Source organism: Leptodactylus fuscus, chromosome 11 (assembly GCF_031893055.1).
Source record: "Leptodactylus fuscus isolate aLepFus1 chromosome 11, aLepFus1.hap2, whole genome shotgun sequence".
NCBI lineage: Eukaryota > Metazoa > Chordata > Amphibia > Anura > Leptodactylidae > Leptodactylus > Leptodactylus fuscus.
In genome coordinates this window covers 34840219-34858522 of record NC_134275.1, presented here as the reverse complement: position 1 = coordinate 34858522, position 18304 = coordinate 34840219, and the positions used below count along the sequence as shown (strand labels likewise).

Below are 18304 nucleotides of genomic sequence, written 5' to 3'. Positions count from 1 at the left end.
GTATGGGGAATACAGAGGTAATGCAGTGAAAAAGGCTAAAAAAAAAATAAAAAAAAAATAATACAGATTACCATGCAAAAAAAACAAGCCCTCACACAGTTTAGATAAAATATAGGCTTCAGAATATGGTGAGATTACTTTTTTATGTTATCATATTGACCTCAAGAATAAAGTTAATATGTAATTGACACATGGCAAACACCATATAAGGGTGCATTCACACTACGTATACGGCAGCTTATTCTGAACGTAAAACACGTTCTGAATAAGCAGCTTATAAAGCAGCTCCATTCATTTCTATGGGAGCCGGCATACGAGCGCTCCCCATAGAAATGAATGGTCTGCTTCTTTCACTGCGAGCAGTCCCATTGAAGTGAATGGGAAGTGCCGGCGTATACGGCAAGCTCTGCTCATGCCGAGCCGTATACGCCGGCACTTCCCATTCACTTCAATGGGAGTGCTCGCAGTGAAAGAAGCAGCCCATTCATTTCTATGGGGAGCGCTCGTATGCCGGCTCCCATAGAAATGAATGGAGCTGCTTTATACGCCGCTTATTCTGAATGTGTTTTACGTTCAGAATAAGCTTCAGGAAACGTAGTGTGAATGCACCCTAAGGGTGAATTCACACTGAGTAAACGCTAGCTTATTCTGAACGTAAAACACGTTCAGAATAAGCGGCGTCTAAAGCAGCTCCATTCATTTCTATGGGAGCGGGGATACGAGCGCTCCCCATAGAAATGAATGGGCTGCTTCTTTCACTCCGTGCAGTCCCATTGAAGTGAATGGGGAGTGCCGGCGTATACGGCAAGCTCTGCTCATGCCGGAGCGTACACGCCGGCACTCCCCATTCACTTCAATGGGACTGCACGGAGTGAAAGAAGCAGCCCATTCATTTCTATGGGGAGCGCTCGTATCCCCGCTCCCATAGAAATGAATGGAGCTGCTTTAGACGCCGCTTATTCTGAACGTGTTTTACGTTCAGAATAAGCTAGCGTTTACTCAGTGTGAATGCATCCTAAGGGTGCATTCACACGGAGTATTGTGGCACTGTTTTTGTCACAAAACTTGTGTAAAGAAGCATCGCTATAAAACACAATTCCATTGAGTTCAATGGGTTCTGTCTTATGAGTGCTACACATTGAAATCAATGGATAAAAAGAGGGAACCAATTGAACTCAACGGGATTGTTTTACAGCGCTGCTTTTTTACACGAGTTTTGTGGCAAAAACAGTGCCACAAAACTCCGTGTGAATACAACCTTAAATATAGAGGTTAAAGTTGGAGTTAGGGACAATTTTATGAGCAGTCAGAAAAAAGAACCTTTTTAAGTATTTTTAATTATATTATAGAATTATTGCTATTATATAACGAATGTGATGCATAGAGTAAGAGCTGTTGGTTTGGCCTACCAACTCCTTAGCCGGGTCCAGTACATAAAGTCATGTGTACCTTGATAAACGTAAAACCTATGCGCCGAATCTAAACCGATAATAAGACAAGTAAGGAAAATCTACTTAAAATACATAATAAATAAATAAAATCAATAAATATGAATAAAATATGTGAGACCAACATCATCCTACATAAAAAAAAAAAATCATGGTATATACAGGTATTATTTATACAACTTCATTTGCTTGTGTCAGATTAGTCCCGCATGCTACAATAGTGTACATCTGCAGATTTGTAGGGTTTCTATTACTACTGCTGACATTTCTAAAACCTTAGATGTAAATCCTAGTAATATTTGCTCAGCAGTTTTCTACCTATACTGCACCTCGGATATGAATGTGTATAGTGACGGATTATATTTACACAATGGATCACACAGTATTAATATTCTAAATGATGCCAGGGCGGCTGTAAAGCCATAGAGAGACTCCATTCCTTCTCTTCGGTGATACAGAAAGTCTTATAGGTCTTCATATAATAAATGATGTTCTATTACTTCTGAGTGGACCCTGTAACCATGATATAAATGGTAAAAACAGACAAAAGTGCTGAACGTGATACAGGGAATGTTTGTGTTCCAGTTATACATTACATTTACATCACAGCCATAAATTATATACATATTTTACATATCTATCAGTCTGTCTATCTATCTATCTATATCTATAGCTTCTTTTAGAAATCTTAGTGATCAGATATGTATGGCACATGACAAATACTTAAAGGTATCCCATCATCAACACTCATTTTTTATTGCCTAACACATCGGAATAGCCTTAAGAAAGGCTATTCTTCTCCTATCTTTAGATGTCTTCTCCGCGCCACCGTTCGGTATAAATCCCAGTTTTTGTTGGTATGCAAATGAGTTCTCATGCAGCACTGGGGATGGGCATCCCCAATGCTGCATGAGAACTCTCCAGCGCCGCCTCCACCTTCTTCAGGAACGGGTCTTCTTCGCATCTTCTTCCGGCGGTGGTTTCAAACTTCTAAGCCTCGGGCAGCCGACTGTACATGCTTGCCGGCCACAAGAAAATGGCCGCTTACAATACTGTGTTAGCGGCTATTTTCTTGTGGCCGGCGGGCATGCGCAGTTGGCTTTGCCCTAGAAGTTTGAAGCCTCCACTGGAAGAAGACCTGTTCCTGAAGAAGATGGAGGTGGCATTGGAGAGTTCTGTCGCAGCATTGGAGATGCCCCCAGTGCTGTTTGAACGCTGGGGCCACCCCCATTGCTGTGAGACAAGTCATTTGCATACCGATGAAAACCGATTATACACCAAATGGCAGTGCGGAGAAGACAACTAAAGGTAGGAGATGAATAGCCTTTCTTAAGGCTATTCCTACGTGTTAGGCAGAAAAAAAAAAAGAGTTTTAATGATAGGATCCCTTAAAATATAACAGATGAATTATTTCTCTTTTTTTGTAAATAGTATACAGCACAATACAGATTTAGGCCCCTTGCGTGGTTCAGTGGGCTATATTGTTTTTTCTCAGATAGCCCACTGACCCTTTCATATCTGTCAGCCCATGGACATGACTGCGAATTACACGGTCCCATGTGTAACCACAGAAGCACAGCCGGTGCATGGGCGGCACACGGATGACATCAATCATGGACGGCGGCTATCACAGTTGTGTGCCACTTGCCTTCTTAACTAACAAAGTGTAGCACTAATTTTGCTGGTTTAGGGTCTATATACACAACCGACATAAAAAACTGATAGCAAGGCCAGGGTTCCACTTTGCGAAAACCAATCATTTTACAGTACCTACAAAGTGAATGAGATTTTGTCTAATCCCATCCACACATTGCAGAAAAAAACCAGCTAAATTTTCAAAAAATCTTGTGTTTTTGAAAATTGCCGCAACTCAATTATACCTATGGAAATTCTGGAATTTTCTGTATAGGTATAATAGGGACAGAAAGTCTGCAAAGGAAAACTCTGCAAAACTGCAATCAAAAACGCTGCATTTCTGCCACTTTTATTTTGCAGCGTTTTATTGCTGCATTTCACTACGCGGGACTATCTATTTCTGTCCCATTCCCACTGACTTCAATGGAGTATTCTGGGCCGTGAAAATGGGAGATGATGATAAGGTGTTCTCTTTTTACTGGATTGGACAGACAAACGATTAAAAAATGGTTGTGTGAATAGGTAATAGACCTTATTTAAAATAAAAAACATGGACAGCACATGTTGTGTAAATGGGCTTTTATTCAGTAACTGTATACCCTTTTTAAGGTACCGTATATACCTGAGTATAAGACAAATTTTTCAGCACAGTTTTTGTGCTGAAAAAGCCCCCCCCCCCCTCGGCTTATACTCGAGTCAAGCAAAAAGAATTATTTTTTTTTTTTCGGGGGGTGTGGGGGTGTGTGGGGTGTGTCTATGACCAGCCACAATAGTGATGCATCAAATTTTTACCGCCCCTCCCACCTTCCCTGGCGCCGGGAGCTATGCGTCGGAGGTATTCGATCGAGTATATTCGCGCATTTCTAGTAGTGTATTATATATACAATTAAACTACTGCATAATGGTAAAAAAAAAATAGAAAAAAGGATCAATAGACAGAAAAAAAACACCTTTTCCCCATTAAAAAACAAAATACATTGTTATAGGAAAATGTTATGAAATTGCATGTTTGGCCTGGTCACTGTATGGTATGGCCATATCCTTACCTGCCTGAATGATGGATGATAATGTTATTGCTCCCAACTGTAAATACTGTAAAAATATATAATAAAAAAAAACAATGCCAGAATTGTTTTTTTTTGGTAAGGTAATCAAAATGGGTAAATGTATCCCATTATACCCATGATTAACTCTATGTTTATTGAAAATTAAAAAAAAAATGTTGTGGATCCTGAATGCAGCAAAAGAAAATAATTTTATGTGTTTCTGTAAAAAAATGATATTTCCAAATTATAGCATTATCCTAACAACCTGCAGAATAAAGGTATCACGTCATTTATATGGTAAAGAGAAAGCTGTAGAAATTAAAAACCAGAAAACAATGGTAGAATTGATTTTTCTAATCCAAAAAAATAAATGTTATGCAACACATTTGATGCACCTCAAAATGTAGCTATTAAAAACACATGACATCCTGCAAAAAGCGAGCGCTACTTGGGCTTGTTCACACAGGCACAGAGGGGGCGGATTATGGCGCAGAATCCATGTCATAATCCGCCCCCTCACAATGGTTGTCTATGGAGACTGCTAGCGTTCTTTTTTCCACTAGTGGCATGTTGCCACTAGCGGAAAAAAGAAGCAGGCTGCCCTTTCTTTAGGCGGATTCCGCGGCTGAATCAGCCACGGCGTCTGCCTCGTGGCAGCACCCTCTGGACTAGGCCCATTCATTTGGGCCTAACACGAAGCGGAAAGCTGAGCACTGCACCGGCATCCTGTCCCAGCTGCCACAACGGAATATGCACACGCGGATTTGCGTGTGAACTAACCCCTTCAGTTAAAATTTATTTTTTAAAAAACAAACCATAAATTGCAGAGATCAGCTGTCATTATATGGTTAAACTTTCTCACGGAGCGTAAAAATTAAAAAATGTACCGTATATACTCGAATATAAGCCGAATTTTTCAGCCCAGTTTTTGTGCTGAAAAAGCCCCTTCCCCCCCCTCGGCTTATACTCGAGTCAGCAAAAAAAATTATTTTTTTTTCTTTTAGGAGGGAAGGGGGGGAGGGGTGTCTATGACCAGCCACAATATCAATGTATAGAATCTCCCATAAAATAGTGCAAAAAAAATGTTTCTTAAAAATAAACAAATAAAAGTTCTAAATCCCTCCTTTCCCTAGAATAGACACAAAAGTAGAAAATTACTATGAAACACAAACACACTAGGTATCCCTATGTCTAAAAGTGTCCGGTCTACTGAATATAGGGTCTCTGCAGTGCTCCTGTTCCATCGGGAAGGGGTTAATAGCAGGACTGCAGATACCCTATATTCAGCCAGGCTGAATTCCAAGTGGGGGAAGAAAAAAACCTCAGTCCTGAAGCTCAGGGAAGGGGCAGACAGACAACCAAAACACCCCCTCCCCTTTCCCATCACCCAGCAACTACTGCACCCAAAAACTCCAACCATTTTAATTTTTGAAATTTTCCAGTAGCTGCTGCATTTCCCTCCTAGGCTTATACTCAAGTCAATAAGTTTTCCCAGTTTTTTTAGGTAAAATTAGGGGCCTCGGCTTATATTTGGGTGGTCGGCTTATACTCGAGTATATACGGTATATATATCATGACAATTAATATTATACATATAATAAAAAATATATCTATATACAACCTAGAGAACACTATATAAAATGGCGAAATTACGTTTTTCTAAAAATGTACCGTATTAAAGGTACTTTCACCCCATTTTTTTAACTTTCTGTTTACCATATGTACCAGGAAAGTTCTCAGCATATATGGTAATCGCTTCCAGAGAACCTTATTTGCCTGATAGATGCAAAAAACCCTCAGTTCGACAAGGACCCACATGGCGTAAGCACCGAGGAAAAAAATGCAACGTTTTACAGTCAATGCAAAAAATGAATCCCATCTACACATTGTGGAAAAATATGCACAGTAAACACTGCGATTCCCAAAATCATTGCAGTGTTGGAAATTGCAGCAAGTCAATTATACTTACAAAAACGCTGGTGGTTTGCCTATAGGTATAATGGAAGCAGAAAGTCCACAGAGGAAACCTCTGCGGACTTTATGTGAAAAGTGTTGCCGGAAAAACCACAATGCGTTGTTGCCATATTTTTTCCCACAGCGCTTTTTTGCTGTGAAATATTATTCCATATGATAAAACATATAGCATATGCTTACCATATGTACTCATGAAATAAATGCTTGGAACAGAATGTATGACTTTCCTTTCTTATTTTTCCTATTAATCATTTCTATGAAGCTTTCGATAGTGAAGGCAAAACAATAACTGGTTCTTATAGTATATTCTAATTGACAGCACGTATCAAATGTTTGATTGGCCTAAAACTATAGAAATATATGTGTTCGTAATATATGATACAATTATTAGAGTCAGTGCAATTTTGGGTATTTATTAAATGCTGCACTTCAGAATCCTGGCATCAAAAAGTGGTAAAATAGGGTTTTATGGCTATTAGTAGTAAAAAAAAAAAAAAAATTGCAACTTTTTGGATATTTTCACTGCTCACTGCAAACAGTAGATTATTTATTATTTATCCTGTTCCGTTAGGGGATGGAGTAGAAGGTGGAGGAATATCCTAGGACAAAATATGAACCAAATGTATCAAACAATAAGCAGAATTTGATAAATCTGGTATATGTTACAGTTACACTTCTCCAAAACTGACCGTAAAAATTCCTCTTGTGATAAATCTCACTTATTATGTTCCATGGACCTTCAGTATGTTCTTAGGTTTCAGGGCTGTGGCAATGGTAGGCCAAACCAGCGAGTCCTTTATTTTTAGCCCAACTACGGCTACTCCTCCAATGTCTTCAGAAACGGCTGACAGCCATGGTGAGCCGGAAGCAATACAGAAGCCAGTGACTGATTCCTATGAAAGTAGTTACGTAACAAACTGTACATCTAATTTATCATACAATATTAGAAATTCTAATATAATTTTAAATAATTAATGATTTTTATTTGGAAGCTTGAGTTGGAATTTTTTTTCTGACTCCAACTACAGCCAGAATTGGTCCCAACTTTGACTCCACAATCCTGTTCATGTGCAGAAAGAAGTATTGTAAAACTACTGCATATTCACATAGGTCAGATTTGCATTAGAATGCATGTGTAATTCTATGTAGCCAATCTGACACTATTCTGTGCCGATTCCATGCCAATAATTAAAAATAACTATTTTATTTTGAAACTGAAGTAGGTAATTTTTTCCAACTCTAACTGCAGTCAAAATTGGTCCAAACTCCGACTCCTCAGCCCTGTTCAGGTGTACAAAGAAGTACTATAAGGCTACAGCATATTCGCATAGTAAGAACTGCTGGGCAATAGCAAAAAGTTTGACTTTGCCCTCAGGATTAGTATGTTTAGAGATCCCAATAATATTACATTGAAGAATTGCTAGTAATGGTATAACATGGCTCAAAAGGTGAAAATTTACATAAATCAAAATCACTAATAATCTTGAGTATTAGCATCCTACCATTCTATGTCTTTTATAGAGACCTATGTGTTAACAATGAACAAACCTTGTGTACAGTCTGATCCTAATTCCTAGTTTCTCTCTGTTCCCTATTTCTTGTTAATGTACATTCCAAATAAAATTACATTTTGTTGCTGATCTGTAACCATGGAGATACATAGATCTGCATAGAAGCCGTATACACAAAACGATAAGATACTTTATGTATTTTTTTTAGATGCAGTAACAAAAAATTACAAAAGGTGTACATCCCCTTTAAGAAAAAAAATGAAAACAATGTGTAAAAAATTAGACCAACAATGATGCGACATCCACTATTCTACAAGTACCGTATATACGCGAATATAAGCCGAATTTTTCAGCACAGTTTTTGTGCTGGAAAAAAAGCCCTCGGCTTATACTCGAGTCAAGCAAAAAAAATTTTAAATATATATATTTTTTTTTTTTTGGGAGGGGTCTATGACCAGCCGCAATAGTAATGTATAGAATCTCCCATAAAATAGAAATTTTCCAGTAGCTGCTGCATTTCCCCCCTTGGCTTATACTCAAGTCAATAAGTTTTCCCAGTTTTTTGTGGTAAAATTATGTGCCTCGGCTTATATTCGGGTCAGCTTATACTCGAGTATATACGGTAGATCAAAATCCAATTACAGAATGTTCTGGAGCAATACAAGCCCCATTTATACACAGTGTTAAAGCTTGGTATTGTGACTAGAACTTTATGTGGCCTACAACCATGTACCGACATAAATGTTATCATGAAATATATATTTCTACATAAGACTATGTTCACATCTGAATGGGTTGTTATTGCAACATGAGACAGCAAACCTGAGACATGAGCATATCCTAATTTTTCACCTCGTCATATCCTTTTATTACCCATTTCATACCATAATAAGAATTAATTGTCCACCTCTTATGGAGTCCTATCTTAACGCTAAGGGGGCGCTCATTATTTTTGTGAAGAAGCATAAGATCACTTTCTGCACAGACTGCAGCTAAAAATCTAGAAATATACTAATGTTCTACCACAAAATGAAATTCTATAAATTTCAGCCTTGGCAAGAACAAAAAAACTGACTTTATTCTCAGCACATTTTTTTAGGATTTTTTTAAAATATAGTACGGCCTATAGTCACACTTGCAATGCAAATAAAACATCATTTTTTTTCTTTAAAAAAAAAAAAAGTGAAAGTACAATACTGGACTATCCTAAATCTAGGCCATCAAAAGGTGGTCTCTCGGAGTCTGACCTCTGGGACCTCCATTGATCTGCTGAATTAAGGGATTGTGGTGATCACATGAAAACTGAATGATGAGGATTGATGAGGTCAGAGCCCCAAAGACCACACATTGATGGCCTATTCTGTTATGTATCCTAATGATGCATATTAGACCCCCCTTTAGCCACTAAATAGGACAGTCACTTCCAATTTTTCTATTTTGCTTATTCATTGAGCTCATACCTAAAAAAAAATAAACCTGCACCCTAGGGGTTAAATGTGTCCATTATCATGCTACTCGTTGCAATATCCCAGATTACTGACATCCAAGGGCCGACACTGTAAAAATCCAAATTCTCGATCTCCGGTTAATCACTTGATACGTGGAATTTTGACTAGATGGGATATATTTACCCTTTTATGACCAACCCCTACTAAGAGATTTGATGTGTTTTTCACAAAAACAAACTTTCACTTTCCAACATTTTTATTTAGTCAACAGACACAATCCTCAAAGAGCCTTACAGTTGTCACTGTGCCCCTTTTATCTCGCTCTACGCGCACATGTTATAGTGCCCCTTGCTGTCCCATCATTGTGTGATCATATAGATTCGCCAGAATTTCAGAATTCTAAAAGTAAAAAGTGAAACAAAAACAAACAAAAACTGAGCACTGTGTACAATATAAATGGCTTGTAACAACGTCTAACCATAGAGAATGTGTTTTTGGCAGATTAAGGGCGCTATTACACCATGTCAGTGCATATACTGTATATTATTTTTAAACCCTGTTTTGCATTTTGATCAGTAATTAATGTCGGAAAAAAACTACACGTGTCAGCAGGAATAAAGACAATAGGTATAATAGTAATGTGGCACATTGATCCTTTAGCTCTGCTGTATACATTGCTCACTGGTCTGAGAACGGATAATTCCCTTTCCCTACCCCATGTAAAAAAAAGAATGATGTAAAAATAAAAATTAACCCCTCAAGGACACAGTGATTTTCTCTTTTTTTTATGTTATATTTTACGTCCCGTCTTCCAAGTGTCATATTAAAATACAGGTTACTTCTTTCCTTCAGGTCAATACGCCCAAGGCATAATATATTTATAATGTTTTTGTGATGTTTTAATACCTATCAAAACATTTTAAAACTTTAAACTTAAAAAAATGGACAGAAATTTAAAAACAAAATTTTGACACCAATATTTTTTCTGTAATTTTAAGAAAATTGTAAAAATAAATTTGTGCCGCTGTAATTGATGCCATATTGGGAAATGTGCGACATTTTGATGACTTTGAATATTTTTCCCAGTATAGCGATCACTGCGCACGGTAAATACTTTTATGGAATAGTCTGGGAATTTACAGGAAAGTTGATACCTAATAATTTTTTATTTATTTTTAGTGAAATGAGGAAAAGGGGGTGATTTGATTTTTTATTATTTTATTTATATGTTTTTAAACATGTTTTGTCCTTTTATTTTTAGTGTCGCTTCATACAATTTACTGCATTGTATTGGAATTTATTGTCGGATTACTGCTGTTCCATTGTACACTGCCTGTGGCATCTTGTAATAGAACTCCTGTGATGACATGCCTTGGAGTTTTCAATAGGCTCCTGGCTGCCAAAGTAACTGATCAGTGCCATCTATTATGCTGTAGGGGTGCCAATACTTCCATAGATGGCAGCCCCAGGCAATCTCACAGTTTAGATGCTGTGGTCACAATTAACCATGGAATTTAAGAGGTTAAATAGCAGTTATCAGTGCTGTCACCATTCATGGCTATTAGCATCAGTTGTCGGCACCTTCTGCCTATGGCATGGGCTTAGCTACTGTTCCAGCATCCTATTGCCCTACCGCACATCTGCCATATATGTACGGCAGATGCCAACAAGGGCTGTATGTTGACTTATTACTATCCTTGTACCCACAGGTAGACAGATGCGCTATATTCAGCTATGCCATTCCCATCGTCCAGGCATATTCCACAAAGAACACTCAATATGACACAATGTAATAGACAATAGAAAACTGGGTAAGGTAATACGGCCCCAATTGCACCAGTGGTCCATCCTACCCTGTAAAGCGAATCTACTTAATGTATACCAGCATGTCGGCGCCTATATAGTGGTATATCGCAATGTGTTTATTTTGATATTGCTATCCTTGTAATCACAAGTAGATAGACGCACTATATTTAAACCCCATCATCCAGGCATAGTCCACAAAGAACACTCAATATACCTCCGACCACCTACTCACACTGGAATAGTAAAAAGCTGCTGGTAAGCAGAGGCATAGCTTGAATCTCCTGGGCCTCAATGTAAAATCTGTAATGGGGCCCCCACTTATCATGTGTTATTTGTAACACTGGCGTCTTCTTATACTGTAGAGAGTCCTTTGGGCCCCCTCAGGCTCCAGGGCCCAATAGCGATTGCTACCTCCGCACTTGCTATAGGTACGCCTCTGCTGGTAAAGCATGGGAGACAGTGGTACATCCTACCCTACAAAAATAATCTCCTAAATATATATTACGATACAGGCGCCTATATAGCGGTATATCACAGCGTCTATATTACTATCCTTGAACCTATAGATAAATAGAAACACTGTAATCACCTATGAAGATCACACCGATACTACGTGCAGGCATGGCTCTGATATACTGCCTATATAGCAGTATATCGCAGCTTCTATATTACTATCCACATACCTACAGATACATACACTATATTCACCTGTGCTGATCACACCGATACCATGGTCCAGGCATGGCTGTGATATATACGGACTATATAGAAGTATATCGCAGCTTCTATATTACTATCCTATCCTCATACCTACAGATACATACACTATATTCACCTGTGCTGATCACACCGATACCATGGTCCAGGCATGGCTGCGATATATACGGACTATATAGAAGTATATCGCAGCATCTATATTACTATCCTCATACCTACAGATACAAACACTATATTCACCTATGCTGATCACACCGATACCATGGTCCAGGCATGGCTGTGATACATACCGCCTATATCGCAGCTTCTATATTACTATCCTCATACCTACAGATACATACACTATATTCACCTATGTTGATCGCAGCGATACCATAATCCAGGCATGGCTGTGATATATACTGCCTATATAGCAGTATATCGCAGCTTCTATATTACTATCCTCATACCTACAGATACATACACTATATTCACCTATGTTGATCGCACCGATACCATAATCCAGGCATGGCTGTGATACATACCGCCTATATAGCAGTATATTGCAGCATCTATATTACTATCCTTGTACCTAAACTATATTCACCTATGCTGATCACACCGATACCATGGTCCAGGCATGGCTGCGATATATACCACCTATACAGAAGTATATAGATCACACTGATACCATGGTCCAGGCATATTCTATGAAGAACAGTCAATATCCCTTCCGTCATATGTGTGGAAATGTCAAGTGTGAACAATCCCTTTACTTGAACATTACCTACTCATATACAGCCACCAATACATGCCAGTATACAGTGTCAGTAACACTAGGCCTCTGTATACTTTTCTGGATGTAATACTGCCACAGTCTCAGTCCCCCAGTCATTCACTTGTATCATCTGGCTCCAATGACAGTCAGTCCCAGCTTCAGACTCATTCATTTCCAGGATTTCTTCCATCTAGCACCTAAGAAGCAGCCTCCCCTCCACAAGACTCTCTTTCCATCCTACAACACAACACAATCTCCTATTTCCTCCAAGAACCTCCTCATAGTAACTGCGTCAACACAGCCAACAACATTTATGACGCACAACTTTCATCCAGGCCACGCCCCCGCTATAGAATTCTATTCGATAGAGGCGGACTCGGTTAGAACGCTGGGCGGGGCCAGACAAAGCCACGCCCATTTCCTCTCTACACTGAAACATCCCTGACGTCACTGAGAGTAAGAGGCAATAGAAGGAGGCAGGTAGGCTCGGCGCGGTGACGTCACCTCGCCGCTGCTCTCCCGCCCTGCCCACCCTTTTCCCTCCTCAGCCTGTGGAGGAGCCGTTAGAAAATGGCCGCCGCGCCGAGCGGAGAGGAGAGACTGTGAGTGCAGGGTCTCAGCCGGTCTGAGTGCCCCCCTCTTCTTTTTCCTTCCGCTTCCCCTTCCCGCCCTCTCGCTTGCCAAATGCCTGCCATTATGCCCCTGTGTGTGAGGGGGGCGGGCCCCGCAGGGTGTATGTTTTTGATGAATCCCTCAGGCTGGTGGGGGGCGGGGCTGTGGGAGAATAAAATGTCCCTGTCACTTGCTGTTGCTTTTTCCCTTCGTAGTGTATTGGGGGGATTTTTCGGGTGATATTAGCGGGTGGTGCCGGGGGGCACTTTACCTCCGTCCAGGGTGGTATTTACACAGTGCGTCATTGAAGCCCCCTCAGAGCAGAGAGGCCCTGGACAGTCCCTAAAACAGCCGAATATTGAGGGTAGAGGGGCCTGGGCTGGGGGCTGCGCTGCATGACACACCCCTCTCCTCAGAGATGCCGCCTGCTCTGTGAAAGTGCTGCTTGTATACTACTAGGTCATGTGTGGCTCTCTACCAGCAGTATATAGCAACTGGTATACACAGTGGCGACTGCCTTCCGGATTTCATAAGGTCTCTGTGTAAAAAAAAAATCTCGTGTGCGTTACGCTGTTAAGCCAACTTATTTGCAACAGTCGGTCGTGACGTAAACAAATGGCGTATCAAGGGTACGTGATTTTTTCGATCACATCGCTTTCTGACGTGAAAAAGTTGCAGTAAAGCGCGATGGCGTACGTACTTATAGGATGTGTCTATAGGTATTAAAATTAAATGGATCATATTGTTTACATCCATTTTATGGATGGCAAAGATAAAGGACGCAAATGGAGGCCATCCGTTTACGTAGTGTAAAAAAAAATTGTGTTCCTGTCCGTTTTTTTCTGACGGATGCAAACTTATGTATATTACGTTTTTGCGTCTTTAAGAAAAAAAAGGACAGAAGCAGATTTTTTTTTTTTTAATAAATTTTTGCATCTGATAAAACGTCATGTGAATGGAGCCCAAGAAAGGCTACGAAAACGCGACCCTGTCCACGATGTATTAGACCATTTTAAGAAATGCCGTACATTAATACGTAGAAATGCAATATAATAGGTTAATGAACCAGCGAGCGCAGGCGTGTTTGAAAATGGAGCTTTTACGTAGCAGATTTTTTTCCTGTGGAAGGGATTAGCCGGATTCTCATCCACTTTGCCGGTACTGGAAGAGTAGTGTTTTCGCACTAAGGCTAGGTTCACACTTGCGCCAGGTTTCTTGTCGTTTGGATTCACAGACCCAATAGACTATAATGAGGTCTGTTGGGTTTCTGTCGTTTTTATACGGAAACCGACAGAGAGAAAAGTCCTCTGTGCAGGATTTTCCTTTCCAACAATTTTCGGGCAGAGGCTCTGAACATCCTTGTTAGAAAAAAATGTTCTAGTAGCCGCACAGATTTTTTACATGCTGGTGAGAATTTTTTTTAAAAAGGTTGCTTTCACATGTAGCCTGCGTTTTTCGTGTTGGTGTTCACAATTTTTTGCACCAAAGATGCCTCATGTTTTAACACTGACGTAGATGCGGTGACGAACTCCCTTCACTGTGTGCACATGCCTCAAAGGGACTTTCTTTTTTTTTTTTTTTAAATGTAGATTGTGAGCCCCACATAGAGCTCACAATGTACATTTTTCCCTATCAGTATGTCTTTGGAATATGGGATGGAAATCCATGCAAACACGGGGAGAACATACAAACTCCTTGCAGATGGTTTTATGCCCTTGGTGGGATTTGAACACCAGGACTCCAGCGCTGCAAGGCTGCAGTGCTAACCACTGAGCCACCGTGTGGCCCCCTTAAAGAAAACCCTGCTTGAGTTTGGGGACACCCCACACGGGATTCGAACTCAGGACACCATTGCTGAAAGGATGCAAGGCTGTGTCGCTAACCACTGAACCACGCAGCTACTTGGCCTCAAAGGGACTTTCATCCTATAAAGAATCCTCTTTGAAAATGAAAGCTACGTGCACGCTCAATTAAAAAAAAAAAAAAAATTCCATCAGGTTAAACACTTTGGGGGAAATTACTATTCGCTCTATACTGAAAAACTGGCATAGATGGGAATAGTTATGGCATATCTTTGGCGCACAGCCCTTTCTTGTGCTAAAAATGCTCCACTTCTTTCTGCGTGTGCCATGCTTGCCACTTTTCACCAAAATTAGGCGAGGCAGAGATCAAGGCACGTTGAGGTGGGAGCGCCTCAGCCTGAAAAACTTACTTTTTTGTCTTTGCTGAAGTCAGAAAACTGGAGTGCGTTTTATAAGAAAATTTTGCCGGTATCAGATTGGCCTTTATTTCCATACTGGTATGCAGAAGGTCAGAGCCCGTTAAAGGGAACCTGTCAGGGCCATTTGGGACACAAAACCACCCACCGGTACTTATGGATCAGTGGATTATGGTTTAGTATCCCAAATTGTCATATTATAACGCAATCTTTAGCCACGTTAAAAAGAAAATAACTTTATATCCACCTACCGGTTGTACACTTCACACTGGTTCAGTGTAGTCGGACGAGTACACCTTGGTGTCATATAGCATGATGCTGGGATGTACATTGAAGAATAATGCAGGTGGTGGGAGAGCCCGAAATTAGTCCAATGAGACTCCTCTCCAGATAAGTATAAAGATTTTTTATTTTTAATGTGGCCGTGCATTGCGTTATAACAAGGTGCTTTAGGACATTACACCCCCTGGTCCTAAAATACTGGAACAGGTTCTCTTAAAGGCAGCTTTCACACGGAGTAACGCTCCGCTCATTCTGACACGTAAACATGTGTCAGAGTGAGCGCTGTAAATCAGAATCCCATTGACTTCAATGGGTGCCATCTTACACGCAATGCACATTGAAATCAATGGGTTAAAATGCCTCCCATTGATTTCAACGTGTAGCGCGCGTAAGGAGGCACCCATTGAAGTCAATGGGATTCTGTTTTACAGCGCTCACTCTGACACGTGTTTACGTGTCAGAATGAGCGGAGCGTTACTCTGTGTGAAAACAGCCTAATAATTCAGGTGAAGTGCAAGTAGAGGAATGAATAGCATACAGAATGCCACTAATACTCTTTGTAAATAGTACATTTTATAACTTCATATAAAGTAATGTGTGGCTACTAAAAAAAAAAAATATTTAAAACAAGATACCAGTCCAACCTCGGGGACATAAGCGCAGCATGCTACATGAGATTTTTTTTAAAATAAAACTGGTCACAGAAAACGCCCTAAGTCATCGCTGTGGAAACAATCTCTACCTATAGATCAACGTAGGAGGCAAGAAACAACCGACAATGATCTGTATTGTGTTTTTGCTGCAGAATTCCTGTCAAAAACTCTATAATTATAAACGCAACCCTTTGGTGCAGTTTTGTTCTGCGTTATTTGGGGTTTTTTTTACCCCACAGAATTTTGGTCCTTTGTGTTCTTATCCTAGGGCTGGAATCACACAGGCAGTTTTTGGGGCTGATGCCAGGAGTGGATTCCATCAGCGTTAGAAACAAACGAGGACTGATAAGTCTCCTTCCTACTGGCTGTGGTTAAAAAAAAAAAAATTGCATAAAATAATTCCTCAAACTTCTTCAAAAACTGTGTGTTTTCTAATACACAGGTATTAGTTGAAAGCCAATAGTGAAATATATAAATACACAGGAAATTGTGCATTTTTGGTGCCTTTATTCTGCATTTTTGGCATATTTTTTGGAGGAAGGGAGGAGAAGCTCCCTGACTTTTATTTTTTTTAAATGTGCGTCTTGGCATAGGCTTCTCTGTGAAAATAGGCTGAAAAAAAGTCCACATGCAACCTAGAATATGAAAAAAAAAAGTATAAGAAAACTGCATGAATTTCTGTGTTTTAGAAGCATAAAAAAACTCCTGTGAAAAAAACGTGTGAATGAGGCCATAGGGTATGTCCACGTATATTCTTTAGATTTTACATAAGCAGCAAAGTAGGTGAAATTTAGGAGTCTCCAGAGATCTCAATATCAAACCAGTCAAGGTATAGTGTTGGGGACATCATAGCGTTACATAGTCCTATAGGTGCACCATTTCCTTGTTTTTAGAAATATGCAAATGAGGTTGAAGTGCAATGTGGGCGTTCCAGTGTCCTCAAGGGCTTATTCTGGCACCGCCTATGAAGCTGGAACATATTGAACCCATTGACACAACAGAACAGATGTGAACCTAGTCTAAGTCAAAAGTAGGAGTAAAGCCGAATCTCGGAAGGGTGGATATTTTTCACTAAACCTCTTTTTGGTTAGTCTCCACGCCTGGTTTTGAAATTCAGATTTTTATGTAAAATACCAAACCACATAAATGTGAATGACGCCTAAGGCCATACGCGCACACTGCAGAACATGGAGTGTCATGAAAAAATCCGCAGAAGCATATGGGGCAAATTTTAAAATCCGTACTTTATCAGTTCTTTGTGCAGACTTTCGTCAATTTCAATGACGGGGTTGAAGTTAGGAACAAAATCTATGAGAAATCCAAGAAAGAATAACCTGCATGCTGATTTTGGTGCAAAAAAATCCCTGCAAAATCATTTTTATTTTGGCCACAGCTGCAAAAAAAATGCAAAGATATCAGTGAGCATTGGTAGTGACAACTCCTGCTGCAGCGTTCTCTGGCTGCAGGGCGCTATTCACATCTGTGTCATAGTCTCTGTTCTTACCTAAAACCAACACAACCAGTGCCAGTCAGAATCTGCTTCGGAGTCAGATGTGAACGCAACGCAGTCAAAGTTTCTGCGTGATTACTTGTCTGTAATGTTTGGATTTTTTGGTGTTTTGTTTCTTGTTTCCAACAACTCCATAATATTTGACTGGTACGTGTGTGATGTGGTGAACAGCCGGTGACACGTGGTCGTTGTGGTGATCTTGTGCAGTTTATTATTGACATATTTTATGCTATTATATTACGCTCAGTCCACATTTTACTATATTGCTTTGGATCAGGTGAACCGCAGTGTACAGACCAGTTGTCTGAGCTCTTACTGTACATCCAGAAACTATTTGGTACAACTCGAATATTTATTATACAAAATAACCTTCATATCATGGCCCAAAAATAATCCACAATGTAGACGATGACACAGAGGAGTTTTTAATGGAGTCTTCACCAGTACCTAAAACTCCGTTTACGGAGAACTAGGAAATTTTTTTTTTTATAAAATTATATGTAATATATATGCTGTGTGTAACCTTAATGGAATTCTATCATAAGAATCCCTTTTACAATAAGAACACGTCGGAATAACCTTAAGAAAGGCTACTCTTCTCCTACCTTTATTATTCTGATCCACGTTGCCGTTCCTGAGAAATTCCGTATTTCTTCCTTATGGAAATGAGTTTTCAGAAAGCACAGG

General features: G+C 39.8%; 1 protein-coding gene across 1 annotated transcript in view; it reads left to right on the top strand.

The window, feature by feature from the left end:
- The first annotated feature begins 12871 nt into the window (after positions 1-12871).
- MECP2 (methyl-CpG binding protein 2) overlaps positions 12872-18304 on the top strand; it is a 37556-nt gene continuing 32123 nt past the window's right edge. Inside the window, exon 1 of the mRNA XM_075260049.1 lies at positions 12872-12944. Within this exon, the coding sequence (XP_075116150.1) occupies positions 12913-12944 (32 nt within the window). The 5' untranslated portion in view covers positions 12872-12912. The remainder of the gene's footprint in view (positions 12945-18304) is intronic.